Source organism: Quercus lobata, chromosome 7, assembly GCF_001633185.2.
Source record: "Quercus lobata isolate SW786 chromosome 7, ValleyOak3.0 Primary Assembly, whole genome shotgun sequence".
Taxonomy (NCBI): Eukaryota; Viridiplantae; Streptophyta; class Magnoliopsida; order Fagales; family Fagaceae; genus Quercus; species Quercus lobata.
Window position 1 is genome coordinate 41,512,878 of NC_044910.1, and position 27,677 is coordinate 41,540,554.

Sequence of the window (27,677 nt, forward strand, 5' to 3'; positions counted from 1 at the left end):
GTCTCTTATCCTAGTGTTAACAAAATTCCAGGAGTTGGAATTAAATATAGGGGTTGAGCTTTGAATTTAAGCATGAATATAACACGTTTTATTCTTAAAAAGAAAATGAAAAACTGAAAAAGGAAGTTCTGAGAAAAAAGGTGACAATGTTGGTTTAAATTTTAGTAAGTAGTTCTTCCATCACTTTCAGAAGCATGGTTTAAAAAAATTAGACAGAAAAAAGAGTGATTTTGGTTTTGGTTTAACTGGAGTTTTGATCAACTGTTAGACTGGCGTGATGCTGCAAAAACCAAAACGATATATGAGGATAACGAATAATACACACAACTACATTTTATAAGGAAAATCATGATGCTTTCAAAACTTCAAAATCATGATTTAAAGTCATGAGTTTCCTTGTAAATTGCAACTTGTGTGTGTTATATATACAAAAGTGTGTGTAATAGATAATCCTCTAATTTTGGAAAATAAAGAAATAGAAAATAGATACATTGTACTTAGATTTATTTAGAGCCAGTACCAAATAAGAGAGAACAAACTTCTAGAAAGTCAGCACTTAAGGTTGATTGGAGTGAGACTAAACCATTAAAAATAATTCAAGAGAAATTCTATTAATCAATCTTTTTTTTTTTTTTTGCACTTCATCATCTCCCTTAGTTGGAGAAAATTTATTCTCAAAGTTTTGCAATGTTGAAAGATAACAATTCTGGTAAGACACACTACCAATTCTGGTACTACACCAAATCTTGAATCTCTTTTACGAGCACTAAGAACAAAGAAACCTCACATCTTATGGAAAGCGAAAAATCTAAACTATTGTTAACTATGGGTGAAAATAGCCAAATAGTACATTTTTGCAAACTATGTTGTAATCTACCACTGTTTAAAAAATATATAGGAATCAACTACTTTTTGAGTACTTGAGTTTGGCGAAATCGAGTTTTCCATGGTACTCGAGTTCCATAAAAAATTTTCAAAGTATATTTTTTCAAAGAACTCTAATTTTTGGAATTCGAGTTTCACAACGAACTCGAGATTCAAAAAGGTGATAAATCCCTACATATTTTCAAAATAGTGATGATTACTAATTTTTTTGTTAAATAGTGGTAGTGGACCATTTTCGTCGTTAACTGTGTATGTATGAGTAAAATCTCAAGTGAAAGGGGGAAAAAACAATTAAGAAGTAAAATAGCATAGTATATAGTTAAACCTAAAGGTTCTAAACTGATATATCGGCTACTCAAATGCGTATAGATTGAAGGGGATGCCAAGATTGTGAGACACTCTTCCTTAACTGAGATTGGATGGGAATTCCATTTATATATCATAATCCATAGACATATAGCTTTAGCAATTTCAGCCTTGTTTGATTTTTTTTTTTTTTTTGGGGTTAGATTCCTAAGTGGGTTGGCTCACAATTTGGCCCGTTAGGCCTCTTTTTGTACGACTTGGGAACCCCATCCTTTCTCTCTTCATTTATGGGCCCTTATTAACTTTGATGGGCCGGTTTCCTGCAAGTCCTTTTGTTTCTTCCTAATGAATTTGTCATTACTCACCAAAAAAAAAAACAAAAAAAACAAAAAAAGAGTAAAGAAAAGAAAAGAATATAAGCTTGAGCTCTTGCTTTGTTCCAATTATTCTAGATAATTCCCCATTTTTAATGGGTAAAAGGTAATTGGGTAGGGTTTGGATATTATCCAAATATTTTGGGTAGGATTTGGATATTACTCATTTATCCATTATTACCCATTTAACAAATTAGATTTAATTCAAACCCAACTCAACCAAATTATAATGGGTAAACCTCAACCTACCCAATTACCTAATAATCAAAATTAACCAATTGCCCCTAAAACTTGAAAATGACCAAAATATTCCTAAAATCCTCTAAAATTGCTGAAATGACCAAAATACTCCCAAAATCTAAAAATTTCCAAAATATCTCTGAAACCTAAAAAATGATCAAAGTACCCTCGAAAACTAAAAATTACTTAATACCCCGTAAACCTAAAAAATGACCGAAAGACCATCGAAACCTAAAAATTACCAAAATACCCTCTAAACCAAAAAAATGGCTGAAATACCCCCAGAACATAAAAAATTGCCGAAATACCCCCCATAAACTTAAAATTACCAAAATACCCTCTAAATCTAAAAAATGACCGAAATACCCCCGAAACCTAAAAATTACCAAAATACCCTCAAAACATTAAAAAAAAATGATCGAAACACTCACGAAACCTAAAAAATGACCAAAACACCCTTGAAACCTAAAAAATAACCAAAATACCCCTAAAAACTAAAAATTACCAAAATAACCCATAAACCTAAAAAATGACCGAAAGACCACTAAAACCTAAAAAATGACCAAAATACCCCCAAAACATAAAAAATTACTGAAATACCCCCTGAAACCTAAAAATGACCAAAATACCCCCCATAAACTTAAAATTACCAAAATACCTTCTAAACATAAAAAATGACCGAAATACCCTCAAAACCTTAAAATTACCAAAATACCCCCTAAACATATAAAATGACAAGAATACTCCCAAAACCTATAAAATAACCGAAATTGAAAGTTTGGATCGGGTAGGGTTGGATATCCATTATCCAATGGGTATGGCCATCCCTACCAGCAAGTAACTAATAGCTCCCAGACAAGCATAGTTGTACTTCTTTTATGATTTTTTTTTTCTTTTGAGAAGGTTCTTTTATGATTAATTAATTATTGCATTTGGCTAAAAGGTTTGGGTGAAGTTAACAATACCCAATACCCAAATGGAGCTAGATATGGTAGTCGTGAAAGGGATGTTTGGGTTGTTATTCACTTATTCAGTTGTTATATGATTGCTAATAAAAACTTACTTTTTTTTTTCTATTTTAAATAATCACTTTTTAAAAATACATTATCTATTTTATACTATATTTTATTAAAATATTACTTTTTAATCAATTTTTATAACTCTCTCAAATCATTTCTTTCTTTTTGTCTATATAAGTAAAGACTTATATTTAAAAAATAGATTTGCTTGTGAATAGTAATTGTGTATATTTATATGATTACCGTAATAATAATTTAAAGGGTAAACTACATATTTGATCTTTATCTAATACACTATATTTCAATTTGATCCCTAACTTTTCAATTGGTTCAATTTGATCCCTAACCTTTCAATTGTTTCAATGTATATTTGTACCGGACCGAAACAAAACCAAAAGTTACAAAATCATATTTAAATCTAAAAACTTAAAATTACTCTCTCTCTCCTCCCACAGTAACTTATTGTTGCTCACGTTGACATTGCCACCACCATTTCGCCTTCATGTTGCCAGTTAGCTCAGGTTTTTGCGAGTTCTTCCTCTCTCCTTCTTCTTCAACTTCTTTTTCTTCTTCTTATTCGTTTTCTTTTGAGTAAAATATTATTTTGGTTCCTAAATTTGACCAAAAGTTTTTTTTCATCCTTAAACTTTAAGAAATTCATTTTTCGTCCATGAACTATTAAAAAGTTAATATTTCATCTATAAACTATTGAAAATATTTTATTTATGTCCTTAAATTTTACTAGAAGTTTATTTTTCATCTTTAAACTATTGAAAAAGTTCATTCTTTCATCCTTATTTTGTCTCTATACTATTTAAAAAACTCTTTACAAAATTTCTAAATAAAAAAAGAACTTTTTAAAATTTAAAGACAAAATAAACTTTTATTATAATTTAAAGATCAATAGTATTTTACCTTTTTCTTTTTTCTTCGACCTCTCACTCAGATGTCCTCTGTATAGTCTTGTTGATATTAACTTTTCTAATACTTTTTCATATTTATTCTTTGTTTTTTTGTGTCTTCTGCCAAACCGACGTGAAAGTCACTTTCAAACTTTCAATTTCAGATTTTTAACTATTGACTACCATATGTCAGTGCCATTATGTCATTGATATGCCATTGCTCCAAAAGAAAATAATTTATATTATTATTTTGACTATTATTTTTAGTATTAGTATTTGGATTCTCAGTGGGGGGAAAATATATATATATATATATATAATAAATTAGTGATAATTTTAAAACGGTATACCGGTATTAATTAATATCAAAATATTTTATTTTTTTTATCAAACCAAAAAAGCCTTGAATACGGTATTGACTCCTTTGAGTAAAACTATCACAAATTTTACTATAAAAAGCCTACAAACTAATACAATAAGAGCATCCGTATCAGCTCTCTCAAATGTGCCAAATGCCAAATATTTAGCACATCAAACACAAAAACGGAGTTTTATTAGATGTTTCAAATCTCAAAAATTATGCCACATTGCTATAGTATTGTCTCAAATATGAGATAGTACGGACAACAATGGCAAAATGGGATATTATTATTTTATTGTATTTTTCTTTCTCCTCTTCCACAGATATCTCTCTCTCTCTTCGTCGACTCTATCTCATTTCTTCTCTCTCTGTCACTCTCTATCTCTTCCCTCTCCTCCCTGCTCAAGAAAGTTGCTCAAGATCACTCTCAAAAAAGTTGCCGCCGATCTCGCCGCCTTACTTTCCAGTCCTCACCGTTGATCTTGCCAGTCCTCGCCGCTGATCTCACCGCCTCATTCTCCATTACTTGCTGCTGATCTTGCCGCCTCATGCTCCGATTTTGGTTGATTTGGTGGGTTTTGGGTTTTGATTTGGGTCGAGGTTGTGGGTGGTGAGTTAGGTGGCTTCGATGGGTTGGGTTAAAGTTGTGAGTTATGGCTTCGATGGGTTGATTCAGGTGATTTGGGTTGATGTTGTGGATTGCGGCCAGATCATGGATCACGTCTGAGATTGGGTTTTGATTTGGATTGAGGTTTTGGGTTGAGCTTCGATGGCTTGATTTCAGTAAGAGGTGAGTCACGATGACTATGCTGTGTTTGTTGTGGTTGAGAGGTGGAAGAGGAAGGTTGGTGGTGGCTAGATTGTGGGGTTTTTTTTTTTTTTCCCCCTCTTTTGTTAAGGTTTTTGGATTTGGAATTTGTTGGTGTTGTTGGTGTTGTTGATCGGCGTTGATGTTGTTGCTGTTGTTGATGATAATGGGGAGGAGATAATATATTATTTTAATGTGTAGTAAATATTATTTTAATGTATAGAATTGAATGATAAAATATCTGATAAATGAGATGTTGTAAAATGATGTGGTAAAATAATAAAGTACGTTTTTGGTGTGTTAAAATGACATTTTTTATACCACATTTGCTGTGGATGCTCTAAGTCAATAATGAATGTGATTTGTGACATTTTAGAAAGATAATAAATAGTTGTTCAAATTATTTTTTGCATGATTAGTGACACATCAATTTATAAAATCAATGTAATAAATTTTGTATGATCCCTAACAAGGCTAAACTCACTTATTTTGAGGTGAGGGGAGGGGGGGGGGGGGGCATTTTCTTTTATCAAGAATTTCTATTATTCCAAACTTCAAAAAATATTTTTCAAAAAAATATGTTTCATCAATACCTTACCATTAACATTTCTAATGGGAACGTTTATAATTTAAATCCTCTCTCATGTTTAATATATATATATATATATGTAAAAAAAAAAAAAAATTCTTGGACAAGTACATAAAATAAAGAGATTTAAGTCCATGATAATCATGGAACCTATCTTTATCTCGAAAGAAAATGTAAAATAAATACAGTGCATAGTGCATACTCAATATCTTTCTGTGTGGCCCCCAACCCCTCCGGTTTTAGTTCCTCCATGGGATTAGGATAGTTCTACATAAAACAAAATAAAATAAAACACACCAACAAGAACAACTCTTGCCACAAAAATAAATCAAGAAATGCATAAAAAGGTAGCTATTTGTGTTATGCGTGGCACCACCTGATTGGATTTGGTCACCGATAGCTAAAAAGTCATCGTATTCATTCAGTTCCATATTTCCATGCCTAAACTTTAACCCAATCAAAACCTTTTAGCCACAAAAAGGGATTAAGACCTGAACCAATACCTTTCGCCATTACTTGTCTAGTTTTTTTTTTTTTTTTTTTTTTTTTTTTTTTTTTTTTTTTTTTCGAGAGAGAGAGAGAGAGTGTGTTTTTTAACTTATGGCGTTAGTTTTTGATGATAACTCTTTACTGAAATTTGAAAACTAAAAACTGAAAAAATTATAGTAAAATAATTTTTAAATATATAAATAATATTGTGAGACAGAGTTTTAAAGATTTTTTGTTCTAAATAAAATAATTGTGGATCCTGGACCCACTAAATAGTACGTCACGTGAAAGTTGACTCCTTCCCCAATTAATAAAAAAAAGAAAAAAACAGACGCAGACGCTCCTCTGTACGCAATCCAAACGTGTACTAGAAGTTGTGAAAAATTATTGCAACTTAGGTTGCGTTTAGATTGGGCGTTTTCTGTCCAATCCTGCGTTTGCGTTTTTCCAAAACGTTTTTTTTTTTTTCACGCATTTTGGAGCGTTTTGGGTGTTGCGGCTACTGTTCATGTACTGTTCAATAAACAGTAGCCACAAACTTTGACTTTTCAAATTTGTTGGGACCAATCACAGCACATCGTGTACTGTTCACGGATCCACAAATTTCACTTTTCAACAACTTTTTCATTAAAAATGGGTCCTACGATACCATTTACACATTTAAAAATTATTTCACTATAGTGTTTTTCAGTTTTCAGTTTCCAACTGTATCCAAACGGACCCTTAAAACAGAAGCACGTCTTCTAGTTCCAGCTACTTCCTTATAAAAGCCAGAAACTGAACTCGTGAACTTTGTTACATCCACAACATCTCTCACACACACAGTGACACAGAGACCAGAAAGAGAGACTAAAACAGTAGTATTATGGAGAACGAGAGCACAGAGAATCGGAACCAAGCTAGGATAGCCATAATGGAACTAGCCAACATGATCAGCGTACCCATGTCCCTAAACGCCGTCGTACGCCTCAACGTCGCTGACGCCATCTGGCATGGTGGGTCCAACTCACCTCTCTCAGCCTCTCAGATCCTCACACGTGTCCTCCCCTCCGGTCACCAAGGGGACCCAGAGAATCTACAGCGCATCCTCCGCATGCTCACCAGCTACGGTGTGTTCGCGGAGCACCTTATCAAAACCCCAGACTCCGACACCTCGGAGAGACACTATTCTCTGACAGAGGTCGGGAAAACTCTGGTCACGGACAGCGAGGGATTATCCTATGCTTCGTATGTGCTACAGCACCATCAGGACGAGCTGATGAGAGCGTGGCCATTGGTCCACGAGGCTGTGGTAGACCCCACTATGGAGCCATTTGTGAAAGCCAACGGTGAGCCTGCGTACTCGTACTATGGGAAAAAGCCAGAGATGAACGGTTTGATGGTGAAAGCTATGTCCGGTGCATCTGTGCCGTTCATGAAGGCTTTTTTGGACATCTATGATGGGTTTGATGGAGTGACAACACTGGTTGATGTGGGTGGGAGTGCAGGAGATTGCTTGAGGATGATATTGAAGAAGCATCCTCATGTTAAGGAGGGGATCAACTTTGATTTGCCGGAGGTCGTTGCCAAAGCACCCATTATTCCCGGTGAGATTTTACACTTTCTTCACTTGTTTTATTGATTCAATTGCTTCTTTTTTTTAAAATTATTTTCTCTCTCTCTTCCTTTTTTTTTTGGGTAACTCAATCTTAAAATCTTATCATCTTTTTATTTTGGAAAATGACAAGATTGGACTTTATTATGTTAGCAACAGGATTTTTTTTTTTTTTTTTTTTGACTGAGTTTTAAATTGTCTGCCTCTGATGGCTATGTTTTTTATCATCTAATACAATAATTGTTTTTTAATATTGACGGTAAACGAATTTCAAATCTCTTATTATGTTAGCAATAGCTTAAATATAAGTAATTTCATAATGGTTGAGATGGTTAACTTTAGGTGGGGACACAACTTACATTCATGGATCCTATTGATTTTTCTTTTTGCACAAACAATTCACTAATTGTAAAAAATTTTATGGGAAAAAAATTGTGTTTTAAATAGATATCAAAATTATGATAATGAAATATTTATATGGAAAAAATTGAGCTCCAGTTTAAAACCATCTTTTTCCATCTCATTAGGTGTGGTGATTGAAGAGAGCATTTATACCTAGTTTTAGATTATTTGACTTTTTTAGTAAATCGTGTGATTTGTTTAAATAATACACATAAATAACTTCATATTGAGTTGAAAGAGATCACTTAAAACTGATATGGAGCTAAATTTTGTCCAAATTTAATCGACTTATTTCTAAATGAATTGGTAGGATTATGGGGTTTTTATTGTGGAGTTATTTTAAGAGGATATTAATTTAGAATTTGAAATCTATTGATTAAAATATAGTGATGGTTTTTTTAATCATTAATTCATTAATTAAAATATAAATGACCTTTTCAAGTCTCTTGTTTGTTTGGTCATTATCTTAATAGAAACTCACTTTTTTTTTTAGAGGGGCTTAATAGAAACTCACTTAATTATGTATAAATTATTAATTCAAATCAAGTGGGACGGTGATGCTGACTTACATATAATATAATTTAATATTAAAAGTACACGTACATAACGTGATAGCCATATTATTATAAAATCTTTTAAATAGTGATATGATTTAAGTCATTATATTTTATTATTGAATTTTATCACATTCAATGAAGCGTCACCAAACATTGAATCTGTTTTATAGGCTAATTCGAACAGTCGTCTTTAATAAAAGTTCTTTGTATTTTTTTTTCTCAAATAATTTATTATTGATTTTATCACATAGTCTGAATGAAAGAAGTGTCATTAATGACCAAACGTTAAATTTGTTTTATAGGCTAATTAATTTGAACAGTCTTCGTCAATAAATGTTCTTTGTATTTCTTCTCAAATAAATAAAAAATTCAACTCCTCGATAAGTGGTGCAGTTGCTCTTTGTCATTTTTTACTTTCTTTCTTTTATACATTAACTGGGGGAGATATATAGGAGTTGCCCAGGGTCATTGGTTTGTCTCTGACTGATATATTTTCTCAATGGACGTTAGAAATATCAAATATGAGCTAAAGTTCAGGAATAGAAAATAAATAAAAGGGAATCTGCAGATTCTGCACTAGAGGAATTGTTAGCAGATATTCGCCTAAATATAACTAGTAGGATCATGACAAAACATGGGAAATTAATAAATAATGAGTACATAAAATAGGCATTTTATATACATATTATATATTTACCTATGTATGTATTTTTTTTTAAAAAAATTATTGTTTACTACTGTACAAACAAAATAATTTGATAGATACTTTTTTTTTTTTGTTGTAATTAAAAGTATAAAGTACATATCACATATTATATTTTATGATTTTATCATACTTCATACTCCAATTTTACTAAAATATAGTAATTTCATTGGCATTATAATTGATAATGATGTTAAGTAATTTTTTTTATTGATAAGCTTCACATCCAATAAATTTTGAACCCACAACCTCACTCTCCAAAAAATTATTATGGGATAATGAAGTGTCAATTAAGCTATATATAGCTTATTAATTAGCAAAGTGATATTATTATATACAATATCAATAACTTTTGATTCCATGGTTTACTATATATATATTAAAAATCAATATTATATATTTTTATTATAATCTTAAATGGTTATTTCTTTATTAGTCTATTACTGTAATATATTTATTTAATTTGGATGATTAGATTTGAATATATATATATGAACATATATATATATATATAATATTTTAAATTGAAAATCAAACTCTTTTAAGTTTTAGTATATGAGAAAATAAATAATTTTGTTTTGTATTGTATTGTAATTGAAAAAAAAAAAAAAAGGTTAAAAAACTAAACCGAAAGAAACTTGTACCTATTCTATATTATATTATCCTATCTCATATATTATAATAATAGCCCCTCACTTCCTGGGTGGTTTCTCAAAAAAAATAAAATAATAATAATAATATAATGAAATGTGTACGTATTCTATATTAATATTATCAAAAATTGTCCAACTCCATGACCGCTACCCTCACGGAAAAAAGCAAATTCTCTATCCATTTTTAATGGTCTACTTTATACTTCACAAATTGCATCACGTCGTGTTTAATTTTTTTTTTTTTTTTTCTCATTTTAAACTTTATAGTTATTTTATAAAATATGCATAGCCCTCGCTAGCTCTAATTGCGTCACAAATCTCCAAGACCATTTGAGAAGTAGATAAGGTTTGCATCCCAAGCCAAGAAGAGTTGAGACCAAAGAATGAATGAGATTGGAATAATCCTGAGAATTTTCAAAATTTGAATTTTATCTCTTAAATTTTGAGAGTGTTTAGATTTTACACTTTAAAGTTTCAGAATTTGAAATGTAAAATTCAAATTCCAAAATTTCAAGGCATGAAATCTAAATACCTCTAAACTTTAAGGGTGTAATTTACAATTTACCCTAATTATTATAAGAAATTGTTATTGGCACCAATGACATACATCAAAATTTTCGCACCATATTGTTTTTGTATTGTGGTGGATTCTAGGTTAGGCAAATTCCTATGAGAGGAATAGAGGATGTGAAAACTCGGGTACACTTTTACCTGTTAACACTACTCATATTTTTAACTTCACTCTTATTAGTTCATCATGATGTGACATTAATTTTTTTTAAAGATAAATATTTTTAGAAGAGTTGCCATTTTACAATACCAGCAGCTATGCGTTGTATTACTATTTTCTATATTAAACATAGGTGTTGGTTCGGCACTTGGTAGTGGGGAGAGGGGAGGTAGGAATCCAATCATATTAAAGCCCCCAAAAAAAAATCATTATCATTAACATTAGGACTATCCACGGGTCAGGTTGGCTCAAGTTTAGGACTAACCTGGACTTGACCTGATAGGGTTGGATTATCAAAAATGTGACCCGCAACCGACCCGATTATGGGTCGGACTCGGCGGTTCAGATCATTGGTTAAACAGGTCGAATTCATTGGTTAGGCGGGTTTGGGCTTTGAATTGGGCCAAATTTGTGAATTTGCATGAATTTTTTTACTCAATTTTTGACAAGTCTTTTGGCTTTTGACAAAGATTTATATATTTTTGAACCATGTATATATATATATATATCATATGGGCCTCTATTCACATCCTTAATTTATTTCAAATTGGCCCTTCAAATTCAGCTTGTATGTCATTACACAACTGTGAATCTTTTGGGCCTCTGGACCTTATCAATCCAAATTTAATGTTTCTAACTCACATATAATAACAACAAATACAGTAAATAAGGCATAAAAACCTAGGCAAATTAGCAAGCACATTAAAATACACATAAAATATCTCTTTCTAACTTTAGCAAAAAAAAATATCTCTTTCTAACAGCCTGTTAAAACCACTAGAACCGTACTCTTTGTCTCAAGTTTAAAGTTTAGAAATAAAAAAATAATTAGTTTAGAAAAATAAAAGAAAAGCTCACCTTATGTATTTTCTTGTCGTCTTGTCTTGTCTTTTCACCAAATAAGCTGCCACCAAACTCAAATAATTTGGCTGAACATGTCGGCCATAATTACTCAATTTTTTTTAATATATAAGTTAAATAATTTTAATACCACATAAAAAAATTATAATTTTTATCACAATTATTTTACATAATAGATTCTGACTGCAATCAACTTTTGGTTAATTTCACTTAAACCTATATTACTTATAATCTATCACATAAATTATAATTTTTTATGTGACGAGTTTCTCGTTCAGTTTCTTGTTCTTTTTATGTTAGGAGTTTGCTCTTGATTGTATAATTTTTTTGTCAAAAATTATGTTTTTATTTTTATTTTTTGTGATACTATTTTTTATTTATTTATTTAACCCTATAAAAGGAGAATATTCCATATAATGGTCACTTTTTCTGCTACTAAAATTACTTTATGGTAACGTGTGAATACCCTTCCACATGGCTAATGACAGCCGTCGTTGTTTGTTTTGGCAGGCGTGACCCACGTTGGTGGTAATATGTTCAAGTCTATTCCGGCTGCTGATGCTATCTTCATGAAGGTCTGTATGTTGAAAAACTCTTTACCTCTCATATATAATGGTCCCCCAAAGTGAAAATCTCACATATTAATGGTCCCATAAGTGAAAATTTCTGTGTTTGATAGTTGATACATGTATCTATTCGTTCTACTGTCTCTTTCACATGTAACGGGTCCTACCGCTACAAGCAATCATGAAATTCATTCTAATCACGTCTCTGTTTACTGGAGTATAATCTTCTTTTATAATCTTAATAATTATAATGTTGTTTGACCTTATCATTTGGCAGTGGATCTTGACGACATGGACAGACGATGAATGCAAGTTGATTATGGAGAATTGTAACAAGGCAGTTCCAGTTGGAGGAAAGTTGATTATTTGTGAGCCAGTGCTGCCTGAGCAGTCTGATGAGAGTCATAGGACTCGTACACTCTTAGAAGGAGACATCTTTGTCATGACTGTCTATAGGGCCAAGGGTAAGCATAGGACTGAAGAAGAATACAGGCAGCTTGGTCACTCGGCTGGTTTCAAACATTTCCGGCCATTCTATCTCAATGATTTCTTTACTATTCTGGAGTTCCAAAAGTGATTGAAAGTAATGTGTTACTTACTTACTTAGTGAACTCCACCTGTATCAAAGAAAATGTCTGCCATGGGACTTGTTGTAAGTGACTAAAAAAATAAAAACTAAGGCATCTTCTTCATCACTCAAATTGTACTAGTCTTTGATGGTCGAATCGCAGTCTCTTCTCCTACTGTTAACAAAATTCCAGAAGTTGGAATTAAATGTAGGGTTTCAATTTAAGCATGAATATATAACACGTTTTATTCTTAAAAAGAAAAAGAAAAACTGAAAAAGGAAATTCTGAGAAAAAAGGTTACAATGTTGGTTTAAATTTTAGTAAGCAGTTTCTTCCATCACTTTCAGCTATAAAAAAGCATGGTTTTAAAAATTAGACAGAAAAAAGAAGAAGAAGAAGAAGAAGAAGAAGAAGAAGAAGAAGAAGAAGATGATGATGATGATGATGATGAAGAAGAGTGATTTTTGTTTTGGTTTAACTGGAGTTTTGATCAACTGTTGGATTGACATGATGCAACAAAAACCAAAATGATATATGAGGATAACAAGCAGTACACACAGCTACATTTTACAAGGGAAATCGTGACGCTTCAAAATTTCAAAATTATAACTTAAAGTCACGAGTTTCCCTATAAATTGTAACTTGTGTGTACTATGTGTACAAAAGTGTGTAATAGACATTACTCTAAGTCTAACTATAAAATTGGGAAATAAAAAAATAGAAGATAAATACATAGTTAGTACTTAGACTTACTTAGAGCCAGTATCAAATAAGAGAGAACAAACTTCTAGGAGTTAGCACCTAAGGTTGATTGGAGTGACACTAGACCATTAAAAATAATTCAAGAGAAATTTTATTAATCAACTTTTTTTTTTTTTTTGCTTCCTTCATCATCTCCCCTTAGTTGGAGAAAATTTATTCTTAAGTTTTGCAATGTTGAAAGATAAAAATTCTAGTACAACACACATGCACCACATCTTGAATCTCTTTTACGAGCACTAGAATAAAGAAACCTCACATCTTATGGAAAGCGAAAAATCTAAACTATTGTTAACTATGTATGTGTGAGTAAAAGTCTCAAGGGAAGGGGGGGAAAATAGTTAAGAAGTAATAATAGTAATATAGCATAGTTAAACCTATAGGTTCTAAACTGATATATATATATAGGCTACTCAAATGCTTATGGATCGAAGAGGATGCCAAGATTGTGAGACACTCTTCCTTAACTGAGATTAGGATGGGAATTCCATTTATTTATCATGGTCCATAGACATATAGGTTTAGCAATTTCAGCCTAGTTTGATTTTTTTTTGGGTTAGATTCCTAAATGGGCTGGCTCACAATTTGGCCCATTAGGCCTCTTTTTGTACGACTTGGGCACCCCATCCTTGCTCTCTTCATTCATGGGCTCTTGTTAAGGTTGATGGGCCGGTTTCCTGCAAGTCCTTTTGTTTATGCTTAATGAATTTATCATTACTCACAAAAAATAAATAAAAATAAGAAGAATATAAGCTTTAGCTCTTGGTTTGTCTGATTTGAAGTCTCTCTAGAAGTGTTATCTCCCTAACAACTAATCATCTTAAATCCAAAGTCAGTATGTCCCTGTTCTCATGTTGATTAGCAAAGACTCCATGTTGCTTTTAAATCCATCACCTACCAATTGCGTAAAACTTAATTTTAATACCAGCAAGTAACTAATAGCTCCCAGACGAGCATAGTTGTACTTCTTTTATGATTAATTTTTTTTTTGAGAAGGTTCTTTTATGATTAATTAATTATTGCATTTGGCTAAAGGTTTGGGTGAAGTTAACAATACCCAAATGGAACTAGATATGGTAGTGGTGAAAGGGATGTTTGGACTGTTATTAGCTTATTTGGTTGTTATATGATTGCTAATAAAAACTTACTTTTCCTATTTTAAATAATCCCTTTTTTAAAATACATTATCTATTTGATACTATATTTTATTAAAATATTACTTTTTAATTAATTTTTATAACTCTCTCAAATCATTTTTTTTTTGTCTATATAAATAAATACTTATATAAAAATATATATATTGCATGTGAATATAGTAATTGTGTATATTTATATGATTACCATAATAATAATTTAAAAGGTAAACTACATATTTAATCCTATACACTATATTTCAATTTGATCCCTAACTTTTCAATTATTTCAATTTGGTTTCTAACCTTTCAGTACTGTGTCAATTTAGTTCTTACTGTTATTTTTTGGATGAAAATTATTGATGTGTCTATAATGGCCAAAATAAAAAATTAGCTTCCGTTGATGTGAGAATAAACTTAAATTTTATTTTGACCGTTTGCCATGTCAACAATTTTCATCTAAGATATAACGGCAGTGACTAAATTGACATGACATTAAAAAGTTAATAACCAAATCGACATAATTGAAAAGTTATGAACTGAATTAAAATATAGTTGTAGTTTACCCTAATTTAAATTAACACAAATTTACATGAAATGATATGAGTAACTTTTGGAGTTAGATTTGCAAAATTTATCCATACATGACTGATGTCAATGTGAGTGTAAGAGTCAATTGGAAAGTAGAGAGACACTGCTTAGAGCATCGACAATAGATGTGCCAAATGCCAAATATTTGGCACATTTGGCACACCAAACACCAAAAAATCATCTTTATGAGATGTTTCAAATCTCATAATTTTTGCCACATGTGAACAATACCGTTCTATTTTGGAACGGTACAGACAAGCATGTGAAAAAAAAAAATTTATTAATTTCTCTCTCATCCTTTTTGACTTTCTCTCTTCTCTCTCTTTCTTGTTGTTTGGTGAGAGGAGTTAATATATTATTTTAATGTGTAGTAAATGTTATTTTAATACATAGAATTGAATGATAAAATATCTGATAAATAAGATATTGTAAAATGATGTGATAAAATAATAAAATAGACTTTTAGTGTATCCAAATGGTTCGGATGCTCTAAGACTGTACCTGTGAGTTGTGACTGCCAAATTTGTTGTCTACTGTGCTGCTAATGGGCTTTAAAATTTCTTTGAGGGCCCAAATGACCTGTCCCTTGGGTGGTCTTTTCCTTTTACAATGGTAAAACTCAAATCTCTATTATTTTGGGCTTAAACTGGGCTTGCCTAACTGATTCCCCTACCCTTTAGAGGGGGTTGAACAAGATTTGAACAACCTCGCAACAGAGTCAAAAACAGTAGAGGTTAGCTTTTTTGACTCAGAAATCAGAATATCATCCCATAAAGATAAAGACGAACGTAATGCATTCTTACGTAGCCATTGGATTCATTCAACCCACCCACTCCAATACCTATACATGTCACCCAGCTATCATACACACTCTCACAAACCATAATCATCATATAATAATAGTAACACTAGAATTATAGGATAGAGACAACAAATTGACAAAGAAAGCGGTGGGCCAACAATTCAGAAGACTTCAGAAGAAGAGACATTCACAGTGCTGTTGAATTGAATTGAATGGAAAGTATCGTCCGTATTGACAATGACGAAGCACACAACACCCATGACCCATAGAATATACGTACGTCGATGGCGTCGAGAAATGCCCTACTGGCTACAACAATAATATCCCACAAACCCCACCAATTCTTTTTTTATTTTTTTATTTTATTAGATTTCTCTTAGACTGTAGTATCACTTAAACAAAATCCATTAAAACCGCCCCATTTTATATTTATTTATTATTATACTCTATCTTTTGGCAATGAAGGCAAGGAATTGTAGAACTTACTTTGTCATGTTGCTATGCAATGAGTCCATTACACGTCAACAAACTTAGCAGTTAGCTCTGCCCTGATTCTTGTCTCGGAGAAGTCTGAATTTTTCACTATTTATTTATTAATAATTAATGAGTCTGATTAATGAGCATCGAATTACATTTAATCAAGATTAAGTGTTTTTGAAGTGAGCATAACTTTTACTTCCATTAAAAGGGTATTTGTTTCTTTATTTTTTTCGATTTTCATATGTTTTTGAAGTCAGCATGACTTTCAATTAAGTAAAAAAGTATTTGTTTATTTGTTTTTGTTACTATCTAATACATCTTCCTCGATTTTTATGTGTTTTTGAAGTCAACACGACTTTCAGTTAAGTTAAAAGAATATTTGTTTATTTGTATTTGGTACTTTCTTATACAAGCAAACCTCCTCCTCAATTTGTGGCTTAACAATGAAATGGAGTAGCGTTGACAAATTTCATGATTAAATTTAACCAAAAACAAAAAATTTCGTAATAAATAAATAAATAACGAGCGTACCTAGGCTAGCGACCATTGGGTCCGGCAGTTTCAGACTTGCAACAACTTAAATGAGTTTAATTTCCATTGTTATTAGTTACTTATTAAGCGCTCATTCACTCACACAGTGACACACAGAGTCTCTCTCTCATTCTTCTCTATGAAACGCCAAAGGAGGAAAATAAAATAACACCCTTCACAACAATGACCAGCTAGCTAACGCTCTCTCTCTCTCTCTCTCTCTCTCTCTCTCTCATTACCTGGTTGGTAGTAAATTGATAATGGTGGTTGAGGAGGTGTGGAATTTGTGTTTGAATTGGGGAGAGAGAGATAGAGTAAGTAACTAATTAATGTGAGCACCAATTATCAAGGAAAAGGATAGAAACCAGAAAAAAAATGTTCAGGTTGCACAAGACCAGGCATGCCAAATCAGGAGAGAGAGTTGATTTCAACTTCTCCAACTTTAAGGCCCTTCAGGTATTTGCTTTTTTTTTTTTTTTTTTTTTTTTTTTTTAACGAACACTTTCAGTGCCTAAGAATTTTGCTTTCAATGAAACATCATTCTTAAAGAACATGGTAATTTGGAATTGTTGGAATCAGATGTGTAATGTATATGTTAGCCCAAACTGCCAATGTTCTTTACAAGTTCTGAATAATGTTGATTCTGATTCATCTGATCACTGTGATAAAAGTTATTGAACCCAGAAAAAACAAAAGGAATGCTGTGAATTATGAGCCAAGAAAACAGTAACATATAGCAGTTAGATATAGAAAAATTAATGTGGCTAAAGGTTTTAGAAACAGAGGAGGTGGGCAAGTATGATTCTACTATGCTCCTTATTCATTTTGTGGCAACAATCAGTTGTTATGGGATGTTTCTATTAATGGGTATTTGCTAATTGTAGAGATGAATGTGGGATGTTTAGAAATGCAATACAAGGAAACTTTTTGTTGAAGTTGGCCGTAGAGAATGTAGATGCAATTATAACTGTGAATTTTATTATTAATTGTGTGTTCAACCTCTAGAAAGGATCTAAGAAGTGGAATTATTAACATTGTTTAGATTTAGGTCCAATGTAGAGTGGATTTGGCGACCCAAACCTTTCAAATCTCACCTGCCAGGGCTGGAATTTTTACTGTTTATTTGTATATTTATCAAAATTTTCACCTTTGAAAATTATGAGGAACCCTTTATTGTAAAGGTCAGCTACTGCCATATCAAATTAGTTGGGGGAATTTTCGGGTTCAGTTTAGCAGTTACAAGTTTTGGAAGGATTTTTTGTTCAGTAGTTACATACTATTTGCTTACTACTAATTTTTTTTTTTTTGGTAAAAGGTACCAAAAGGCTGGGACAAGTTGGTTGTATCCATTATCTCTGTCGAAACTGGGAAAACAATTGCAAAGTCAAGCAAAGCACTTGTACATAATGGAAGTTGTCAGTGGACGGATTCTATTTCAGAAACTATATGTTTTTCACAGGATGACTCTTCAAAGGAGCTACAGGATTGTTTCTTCAAGCTTGTTGTCTCCATGGTATTGTTCTTTCTACCACATACTCTTTCTTTGGTCATTAATTTTTTTTCGTCTTCCTTTTTTCTTTCCTGCTAAATGAGATATGATTCATGACATTCTCTCTTTGCCAATTTTCCAGCATCTAAATAAATTTTGATTGTGCTTCTTGTACTTCTTTTTTATTTCAGTTTATCTATTAGAATGTGTGTGTTATAGACTTGTACTCATCAGCTCCATCTGTTTAAACATTCTGGTTATCTAAATAATTTTGGATGACGTTCTTACTGTAGGGTTCAGCTAGATCTGGCATCCTTGGAGAGGCTACAGTCAATATGACAGGCTATATGAGTTCACCTGCTCCTGTTCCAGTTTCACTAAGATTGAAAAAGTGCAATCATGGCACAATTTTACAAGTGAGTTGTACAATTGTATGCTATTTGTTTCTTGGTGTTTGTTTAGACTTTGCCACGTTACGCATCATTAGAAAAAAAATTAGGACCTTCTTCTTATACCTATCTGATTCTTTTTCCCCCTTCTGGGAGAGATATTTTATGTCTTTGTTATGATAGCAACATCCTGTTCTAATTTTAAACCTTCTTCAAAGTTTTTAGATTTGGTCCACTTTGTCATAACTTCATATGAAGCTAACGAAGGCCATTATATAACATAGGTATATTATCATTCCTATCACAGTGGAGAAGCACATAAAGAGTATTGTGTGATCATAGAATACTTATGAAGGTGAAGGAAAATTTTTATTAGACTGCTATTAGACTTAGTATGCGTTGTGGTATTGAAAGTTAGACTGTGAAGAAGTAACAAATTCATGCTAAAATGAGAATATTAAGATGAATAGGTGGAAATACATGGAAAGATAGGATTTGAAATGAGGAAATTATTTTAAATATAGGGGTAGCCCTATTGACAAAAAGATAAAGAAGAGTTGCTTGACATGTTTTGGTCATGTTCAAATGAGAGCGATTAATGCACCAATTAGAAAGTGTGTGTTGATTCAAGTTGAGGGAATGAAAAAAAGGTAGAGGAAGACCAAGAATAACATTAGTAGAAGTAGTAAAAAAGGACATGTGAATTATGGAAGTAACAAAGAGTATGACTTTGGATATAATAGAGTGGCAGAAAAGAATAAATGTGACTGACCAACCTGTTTAGGATCCATAGCTGACCCCAAAAATTTTGAGACTAATGCTTGTAGTAGTCTTAGCCAGCTAAGATATTTAAGGGAGTTGAGATAATGACATTAAATGAATGGAAAATCTTGAAAATGATTGCTGATGAGAATCAACTCGCTTGGTACTAATATCTAAAGACTGTAGTCGACCTGAAAAATTGATTCAATTTCATCAATTTTGAGGACTATAACTTGTCTCAAAATTTTAAGCTAATAGGAAAGGATGAATTGATCATTTAATCATTATTATGACATTCCTTCTCTCATGTGGGCCCAATCTCCCCCTTAATTACTGTGCTTAACCTGTGAAAATTTTAATATTCTAAATGGGCGGTAGAGTGGAGACAAAATTCAAATTCAGGGCTTCTTGCTCTGGTTCCATGATTAACTACCTCTTATCCCAAAAGTTTAAGCTGATAGGAAATCATGAATTTAATCATTTAAACATTATTTTAACAAATTTTGACATAATTCTTGTCATTAATCTTAATATAAGTTTTTACTGTGCACTGAACTGTGGCAATTATTACAAAATAGTTTCCTCAGTTTTTGTAACTATAAAGGAATGTACATTGTGGGGGTTGTCTACACAAATCCTTCTTGTCAGTGTGTGCTTGTGATGATATCTTAAGTCAGAATGACTCTGTCCAAGAAACAAACAGGACCAACTTTTTAGTTTTTCAGGCACAGCCTATTTTTAGATTAGTGGGATTTGATATTGGTATTACTAGGACAGACTTTATGAATTTTCCAAAGTTGCTAGCATTATGCAGGCTGAAACAGGATAGGAGGCATGTTCTGTGATAAGATACTTAAAAACAGATTTTAATAAGTACTGAAGTGGGACTTAAGAATATTTTGTGATTGAATAGATTTTCTGGTATAAGGATGATGTAGAGTAATGGAAATTTGACTTACTAGAGAAGGGGATGTTGTAATTAAAGAAAGGGGGTTGCAGATGAGATTGGTGGGGGGGGGGGGGGGTAATTTACAAATAATGTATGTTTTTCTATAGTTGGAATTTGGCTACAGTAGTTTTATGTTGATATTAGCTCAGTTTAAAAGGATGAATCTTGATCATTACATATTTATCCGTACGTGGGTGAGAACATGAGGTACTTGTACTTAGTTGAGAATTCATTTTTCTTTACATTTTAATCTCTCCCCTGACATTAAGAATTTTCCATGTCTTTACTCTTTCAGCATAGAATATTTTGGGATTTTAGTAGTAAATATAGTTGTGCTAGTGCACTAGTTAAAATTGCTCAGTTTTCCTTACATATCTGATTTGCAGGTAAAAATTCACTGCCTGTCACCAAGAACAAAACCCAGGTTGGAATTCTATGGTGGATGTCTTCATCATTATATGGTTGTTAACATTCTGTTTGGTTATGAAGATTTACTGCACATTTTTCAGGGATGAAGAATCGAAAGAGACAAACTTCCATTCCGATCAAGAATCAAACTTTCATGATCTGGACTCTAAGTCAGAAGGATCTGAAAGTACATTTGCAAGGAGTATTAAATCTTCCTCTAGTAAAGATTTGGGCTCTACCGTGGACCCAGGAGAACCAGGGAGTAGGGTATGATTACATTTTCTGCTCAAAAGTGGCTACATCTCTGTCTTGTTGGAACTTAATCATATTAGCATCTCAATCTGTACTCGTCATAGATTTATGGTTCTACTAACGATTTTCAATTGATGTTTGCTTTTGTTAGAATATTTGATTTATATAGAGTATCTTTTAGTTTGAATCAAGCATTGATTCTCTCATTTTCTTGAGGACTACCCTAGCATACTTTTCCTATATGTTTCAATGTAACTTATATGTAATCCCCTTTATGGGTCTAACTATAACACACCTTCGTAGTAAAGATGTAGTCATCAACGGCCTTCAATGTGGACATAGGCCATCAGGCCAAACCATGTAGTTCCTGAGTGCATCCGCTTTCTCTTTCTCTCACTAACCCTCAATCCCAAACATCAACTTTAACAGCTTTTAATACATAATATGATGTGGTGAGTCTTGGATTCAGCTTAGTAAGTTATTTTTAAACATGATTGAAGCACTTCTTTAGTTATGATATCTAACTTGGAGATCTCTAGTTATCGGGCATTGTCAGACACTTGGGAGATTATCAGAAACTGGGGTGATTCTCCTAAAGCTCTGTAACTCTAGCTCATTTGAGCCTAAAAAGGACCTGAAAGCCTTCTTCGGTTTTTCCTTTCAGTAGTTAAGTAAAAATCCAAGCCCAGAATCTTTTGGGCTCATAAATCACACTATCTAGCCTTTAATACTGCACCTTCCATTTAGTCCTTCCTGTTATTCTTCAGCATCTTGATTGCTTGACAGTATATTATTGGGTTATGATCTTGAAGCCATATTGGAAGTCAAATTAAAAATTTGTTCCATTTTGTGAAAATTCAATTATGCATTAAGTTGTATTCCATTTGAACATAGCAATCAAGAGTCTCCTTTAAATTAGCCCACCATTTTATCTGATTCATGTAGTACACATCCTGTGGAATAGTTATTACACAAAGATATTGTCAACAAGCCTTATGTTACCTTGAAACTGACATGATCACCTTGCTTCACTGTAGGGCACAAGTTTCTCTGCATCAGGTTCACATTACAGCTATGATTCAGCTGAGAGTTCCATTGGGAAGGAGACGTTCTCCCCGAGAAACAACTTAAGTAGTGATCGACACAGTCCCATTGGAAGACAAGAATCGATCAGCTCCCAAAATGGTGTGCCTTCTGGCAGCAATCCAAGTAGTGATCCTATTCAATCAAATCATTCGTCATTTAGTTCAAGGCTAACGGGGTCAGGAAACCAGAATAGTAGGCAAGATCTTGAAACATCATCTTTGAAACCTGCTGGTTCTCCAAAAAACCTTACGGAAACTGCACAAGATTCAGTTGGAGAGCTTCATGCAGAGGCTAAGATGTGGGAGAGGAATGCCCGCAAGCTCATGCTTGATTTGGATATACTGAGGAAGGAATTCTCTGATCAGTCCAAAAACGAGGAAAATTTGAAAAAGGAGCTTTCAGCAGCATTTTTAGAACGTGATGAATTAAGGAAAGAGGTTGAACAATTGAAATTGTCACCAGAGAAGCCTATGGTGAAACAAACAGTGACTGAGGATTCAAAATTTCAAGATGACGGCCTATCCCATATTGAAAAGGAACTGAAAGATGAATTAAAGTTTCAGAAAGAGTCCAATGCCAATTTGGCTCTGCAATTGCAGAGGAGTCAAGCATCAAACCTTGAGCTTGTTTCTGTTCTTCAGGAGCTGGAAGAGACCATAGAAAAGCAGAAAATTGAGATGGAGAATATTTCGGCATCACAATCAAAATTTGGTGATATTGATAACTTCATTGAAGTAAATATAGAGGAAAACAGAAATTTAATGCTCCAGCTGCAACAATTGCAGGAATCAGAGAAGAGTTTGCAAGTTAAGGTGCATCTGCTGGAAGAGGCCTTGGGGGATAAAAATCATCATATAGAGAACAAAGGGAGTCTGAACAACCAAACCCTTTTGGAAATTGAGTCAGAAGAATACAAAGGAAAATTATATGCTATAGAAGAAGAAATCATCAGTTTAGAAGCAAATTCATCGGAGTCTCTCAAAGGTAGACAATTTCCAGAAATGGGGTCCTTAAATGATGGTGATGTGAATATGATCAGAGAAATTCAACTATTGAAAGAAAAAGTGCAGGAGCTAGAGAGGGATTGCAATGAGCTGACAGATGAAAACCTAGAGCTTTTATTCAAGCTTAAGGAAGCAACAAAGAATTCCATGGTAGGAGGCACTTCTTTTGATCTTCCACCCCATGAGCTGTTAAATAACTCTTTTACTAGCATTGAGTCTGAAGTGAGTGAACATAAATCCCAAACAAACTATCTGGAAGATAAGTTAAAGAGGAAAAGTCTGAGGGAGGCTGAAGATAATTATGACATTTCAAACCAAGAACTTGAGAGTTTGAATGTGGAACTGGAAGTTAAAGTCACAGAACTGGGTAAGGAATTGGCTGACAAAATTTCTGAGATTGAAAAACTTCAGTCTAAGCTGCGGTCTAAAGAACAGGAGATTGGAGTTCTTAGACAGTGTCAAAGAGAATTAGAGGCTAGTGTTTCTAATCTTCAGAAGGAAAAAATCCAGTTAGAGGAACAAATGGAAGCTGTGCAAGTAGAAAGTGATATCACATCTAAATGCTTGAGTGATTTGCGAAATGATTTAATGGCACTTAGTAGCAGCTTGGATTCCCATGTCTCTGCCAATAAGTTTCTTGAAAGAAAATCTTCAGAGCTAGAAAATGGAAAACGTGAACTAGAGCTCTGTATGTTGGAGCTTAAACAAGAAAATGGGCAGTTGTCATTGCGCATATCTGATTTGGAAGAAGAACTAAGATATTTGACTGATGAGAGGGAGTCCAACCAATTTGAGTTAGAGAATTCCAAGGCTTATGCTCAGAGTCTTGAAGATGAGATCACTAGATTAAGAACTGAAATAGATTCTGAAAAGGTATATATGAAAGAAAAGTTGCAGGAGATGCAAAACCAGTGGTCAGAAGCTCAAGAAGAAAGTGAATATTTCAGAAGAGAAAATTCAAAGTTAGAAGCTACAGCTGAGAGTTTCATTGAAGAATGCAGTACTCTTCAGAAATCCAATGGAGAGTTGAGGAAGCAAAAAGTGGAGCTGCACAACCATTGTTCACGCTTGGAGGCAAAGTTGACGGCATCACAAAGAAATTTTGCAGATTGCTCCAAAAGAGTTGAAATGTTAGAAGAAAATCTTTCTTCAACTTTGGAAGAAATTGCCTCAAAAGAGAAAAGCCTTACTTCAGAATTAGATGCACTTCTTGATGAAAACAGAAGATACAAAGAAAAAATTATCATGGGAGAAGGCTTATTAAATCAGATGCATTTGGAGAAAAATGTTGAAGTTGAGAACCTTCAACGAGAGGTAGAACACCTAATCAAGCAACTTTCTGAAAAGCATGAAGAAAAAGAGAGAATAGCTTCTGATGCTGTGCTTGAAGTATCCAGTTTAAGTGCAGAAAAAGCTAATCTGAAAACTGCTCTTCAAGAAGCTCAATCTAAGGTTCAAATAATTGAGAATGAGCTCGATATCATGCGGATAGCATCTGAATCAAAGCTGCAAAGCCTGATGGGTGAGCTTGCTGCTTCAAAACAAAACCATGAAATGCTGATGGCTGACCATGAAAAAGTGTTGAATCTGCTAGATAATTACAAATCAGAAGCAGCGAAATTGAAAATGACTGTGAATGGTCTTGAACAACAGCTTGCAGTTACTGAAAATGAACAGCAACAACTTGTGGAAGAATCTAAAAGTTTCAAGGTCCAGTTGCAGACAATGGCACATCTTAATGATGAAGTTTTGGTTTTTAAGAATGAGCTTGATGCAACTAAGTTTGAAAAGAAGAAACTGGAAACATCATTGCATTTAATGTCTGAGGAACATGAAGATTTGAAGGCAGAGAATAATTTACTTGTTGAGAAGATCTCTGTGTTGCAGAAGGCTGTGTCTGAACTAGAGGACTGCAAACGTACCAGAGTAATATTAGAAGAAAAGCTTCTGCAGATGGAGAGCAATCTAATGGCAAAAGAGGCACTATCTGTTCAGGAGACCGAACCAAAAAATGAGCTCAGCCATATCAGGAAAGCAAACAGGCAATATCAGCGGAAGATACAACTACTTGAGGAGGAGAAAGATCAGTGTGTAACAAAAGTTCAAGCCCTTGAAGAAGAATTAAAGCTGATGAAGGAAGGGAAGCAGAACCAGAGGGAGTCCAGCACTATGAAGGTTCCTAGTTTGTCTAAAACCCATGCTAAAGTTACTCCTGTCCATGAAGATATGAAGCCCTCAAAGGTCAGTTTCATTTGTTCTGCAATTGCATAGTAATATTCAGTGTCAACACTAACTAAATAGCCTTTTTACTTGTACATTGGTTTAGAAGAATGAAGTGGTGAAGAACACTAGCCAGCAACGTGATAATAAAAAGAAGCAATCCTTGAAGAATGCTCAAGTACAAGAACTTGTAAAAGATCATCAGAAGCTTTGTAGCAACCAATATCAAAGAGAGGTAGGGTATCCGAATATTTGGTTTATTCAAATTTGTCTCCATAGCTATTGTACATTGGACTCAACTTATTTAGATAGGGCTAAACGGATGGTGGAAAATCTGCTGATTATCACCAAAAGAACATTTTCTCATCTCTTTGATCATGCATATATCTCTTGTTATATCTGCATGAGAATATTGAATTGCAAAGGAATCCTTTAGTATGGATGATCTCATCTTTATCTTTAAAGCTTATATTACTCTGTTGTTTAATTCTTAAAGGATGGTAGTGGCAATGAGATTCTTGATGAAAGTCCTCTTGCTGTTGGAGTCGATCCTGCTTCAAAGATTCAGTTGCTTGAGCATGAACTTGCCAAGGCTATGGAAGCAAATAACAAATATAAAGCTGAGCTTGACAGGTATCTATAAAATAAGGATGTTATACCTTCAAAACACATAAATGTGCATATTTTATTGCTTGGTATGGTATCATCCGTATATGCTTGTCGTGGTTTGTGAAGGAAATCTTTATTTAAAAACAATCAAAGAAGGAAAAAGAAAGGGCTATCCATTTTTAGTTCCTTGGATGCAATTAGATTCTTCTCATTAATTCTAATTAATTTTGCAGAATGAGAATATGAGAAGACGAGATTCCCAAAACTGATAGTATCTTTTTGGTCTATATATGGATTACAAAACTACAAAAAAAATGATTCTTATTGACTTCAGCCTACCACACTTTCAAATTGTACATTGATCAAATCTTTTAATGTTGATTCCTTGACTTTTTTCTGAAATAGTGATCAAAAACAAACTTCTTAACCACAATCATCATAGTCTAGGAGTCTGATTTTTAATCTTATTACTCAACAATAAATAACAAATAAAAGAACTGTAATTTTTTTTATTACAGGAAACTAGCATATGCTTAAGCATGCAAAACTCTACTTAATTTTTTTTGTTCTACTTTTCATTCTCAACAGAATTTTCTGCATCTTTGCTGCAGGTTGTCTAAAAGCCGAAACAACCATGCACACTCTCCTAAAAAATCGATAGCAGAAGATGACATAGTGGCAAAAGAAAGTAATGGACGCACAAAATCATCACTAGAGGCAGAGTTAATAGACATTCGCGAGCGATACCTCCACATGAGCCTCAGATACGCTGAGGTAGAAGCTCAGCGTGAGGAACTTGTGATGAAGCTCAGGGCAAGCAAAAATGTAAAAAGATGGTTTTCATGAACTCAAGACCATAAATAAGCAATTTCTTGTACTTTTTCAGTCTCCCCAATTCAGGTAGCTTGTTCCACGAATTTTTGAAGTATATAAGATTTCTCAATCTTTTACGTATATTCCAGAGTGTGAGTTATTGTAAAGAAGAATAATACACCCCTAGCCCAAGTTTGTAAATGAAGGAACAATTGAGGCTGACAGGATTATAGAGACGTAAAAGAAATAAAACAAAATGGTTTTCTTTTTTCCTCTTCTTTCTTAATTTCTTTCTTTCTTCTTCTTTTATTTTTTATTTTTATACAAACAAGAGGAGGAAAAAGAAGGAAAGAAACCCCAAAGTATAATGTTTTATAATGTGGGAAAATGGAGTAGGCTGGACTTAAAAGTGATTGAATAGGTCTACTTTCCTGAACCACTTTTGAACAAGATTTTTAAAGTAATACAGCAAAATCCAATATCATTTCAATTGTCACTAAATAAATTCGAATATCATTTGAATTTTCTTGTTAAGTATATTGTAATTGTTCGTACGGAAGCCATTGGTGGTGCAAAGAGCTTACAAACTAGAGGTGTAAAAAAACTTTTTTTAGGGGGGGCTGTGTGTGGTAAAGTTTGGTATGAAAACTTAAAAGTTGAAGATTCTTAATTTTAATGCATATTGCTTAATGCGATTGATCTTCTGTAGTGGTCACAGTGTAGGTGAAGTTGGAAAACGTACGTGGAATTTAGCATATTGTTTGTGTTTGGTATCAAATAATATTCTTCCAA

The 27,677-nt window shown here is 33.0% G+C and overlaps 2 protein-coding genes across 3 annotated transcripts; both read left to right on the forward strand.

Annotated features, from left to right (window-relative positions):
* The first annotated feature begins 6,741 nt into the window (after nucleotides 1–6,741).
* On the forward strand, nucleotides 6,742–12,764 carry LOC115951249 (caffeic acid 3-O-methyltransferase-like). The gene is made up of 3 exons (XM_031068434.1): nucleotides 6,742–7,559; nucleotides 11,984–12,048; nucleotides 12,317–12,764. The coding sequence occupies exons 1-3, from the start codon at nucleotides 6,839–6,841 to the stop codon at nucleotides 12,614–12,616; spliced, it is 1,086 nt and encodes a 361-aa protein (XP_030924294.1). The 5' UTR covers nucleotides 6,742–6,838; the 3' UTR covers nucleotides 12,617–12,764.
* A 4,221-nt stretch (nucleotides 12,765–16,985) lies between these two features.
* On the forward strand, nucleotides 16,986–26,949 carry LOC115953026 (putative uncharacterized protein MYH16). 2 transcript variants are annotated; one of them, XM_031070449.1, is made up of 9 exons: nucleotides 16,986–17,360; nucleotides 18,220–18,417; nucleotides 18,687–18,809; nucleotides 20,880–20,917; nucleotides 21,003–21,168; nucleotides 22,191–25,484; nucleotides 25,570–25,698; nucleotides 25,960–26,096; nucleotides 26,684–26,949. In XM_031070449.1, the coding sequence occupies exons 1-9, from the start codon at nucleotides 17,280–17,282 to the stop codon at nucleotides 26,916–26,918; spliced, it is 4,401 nt and encodes a 1,466-aa protein (XP_030926309.1). In that variant the 5' UTR covers nucleotides 16,986–17,279; the 3' UTR covers nucleotides 26,919–26,949. The 2 variants fall into 2 exon arrangements, with proteins under 2 accessions (XP_030926309.1, XP_030926310.1); XM_031070450.1 differs by having other exon boundaries at nucleotides 25,573–25,698.
* The last annotated feature ends 728 nt before the right edge of the window (nucleotides 26,950–27,677 follow it).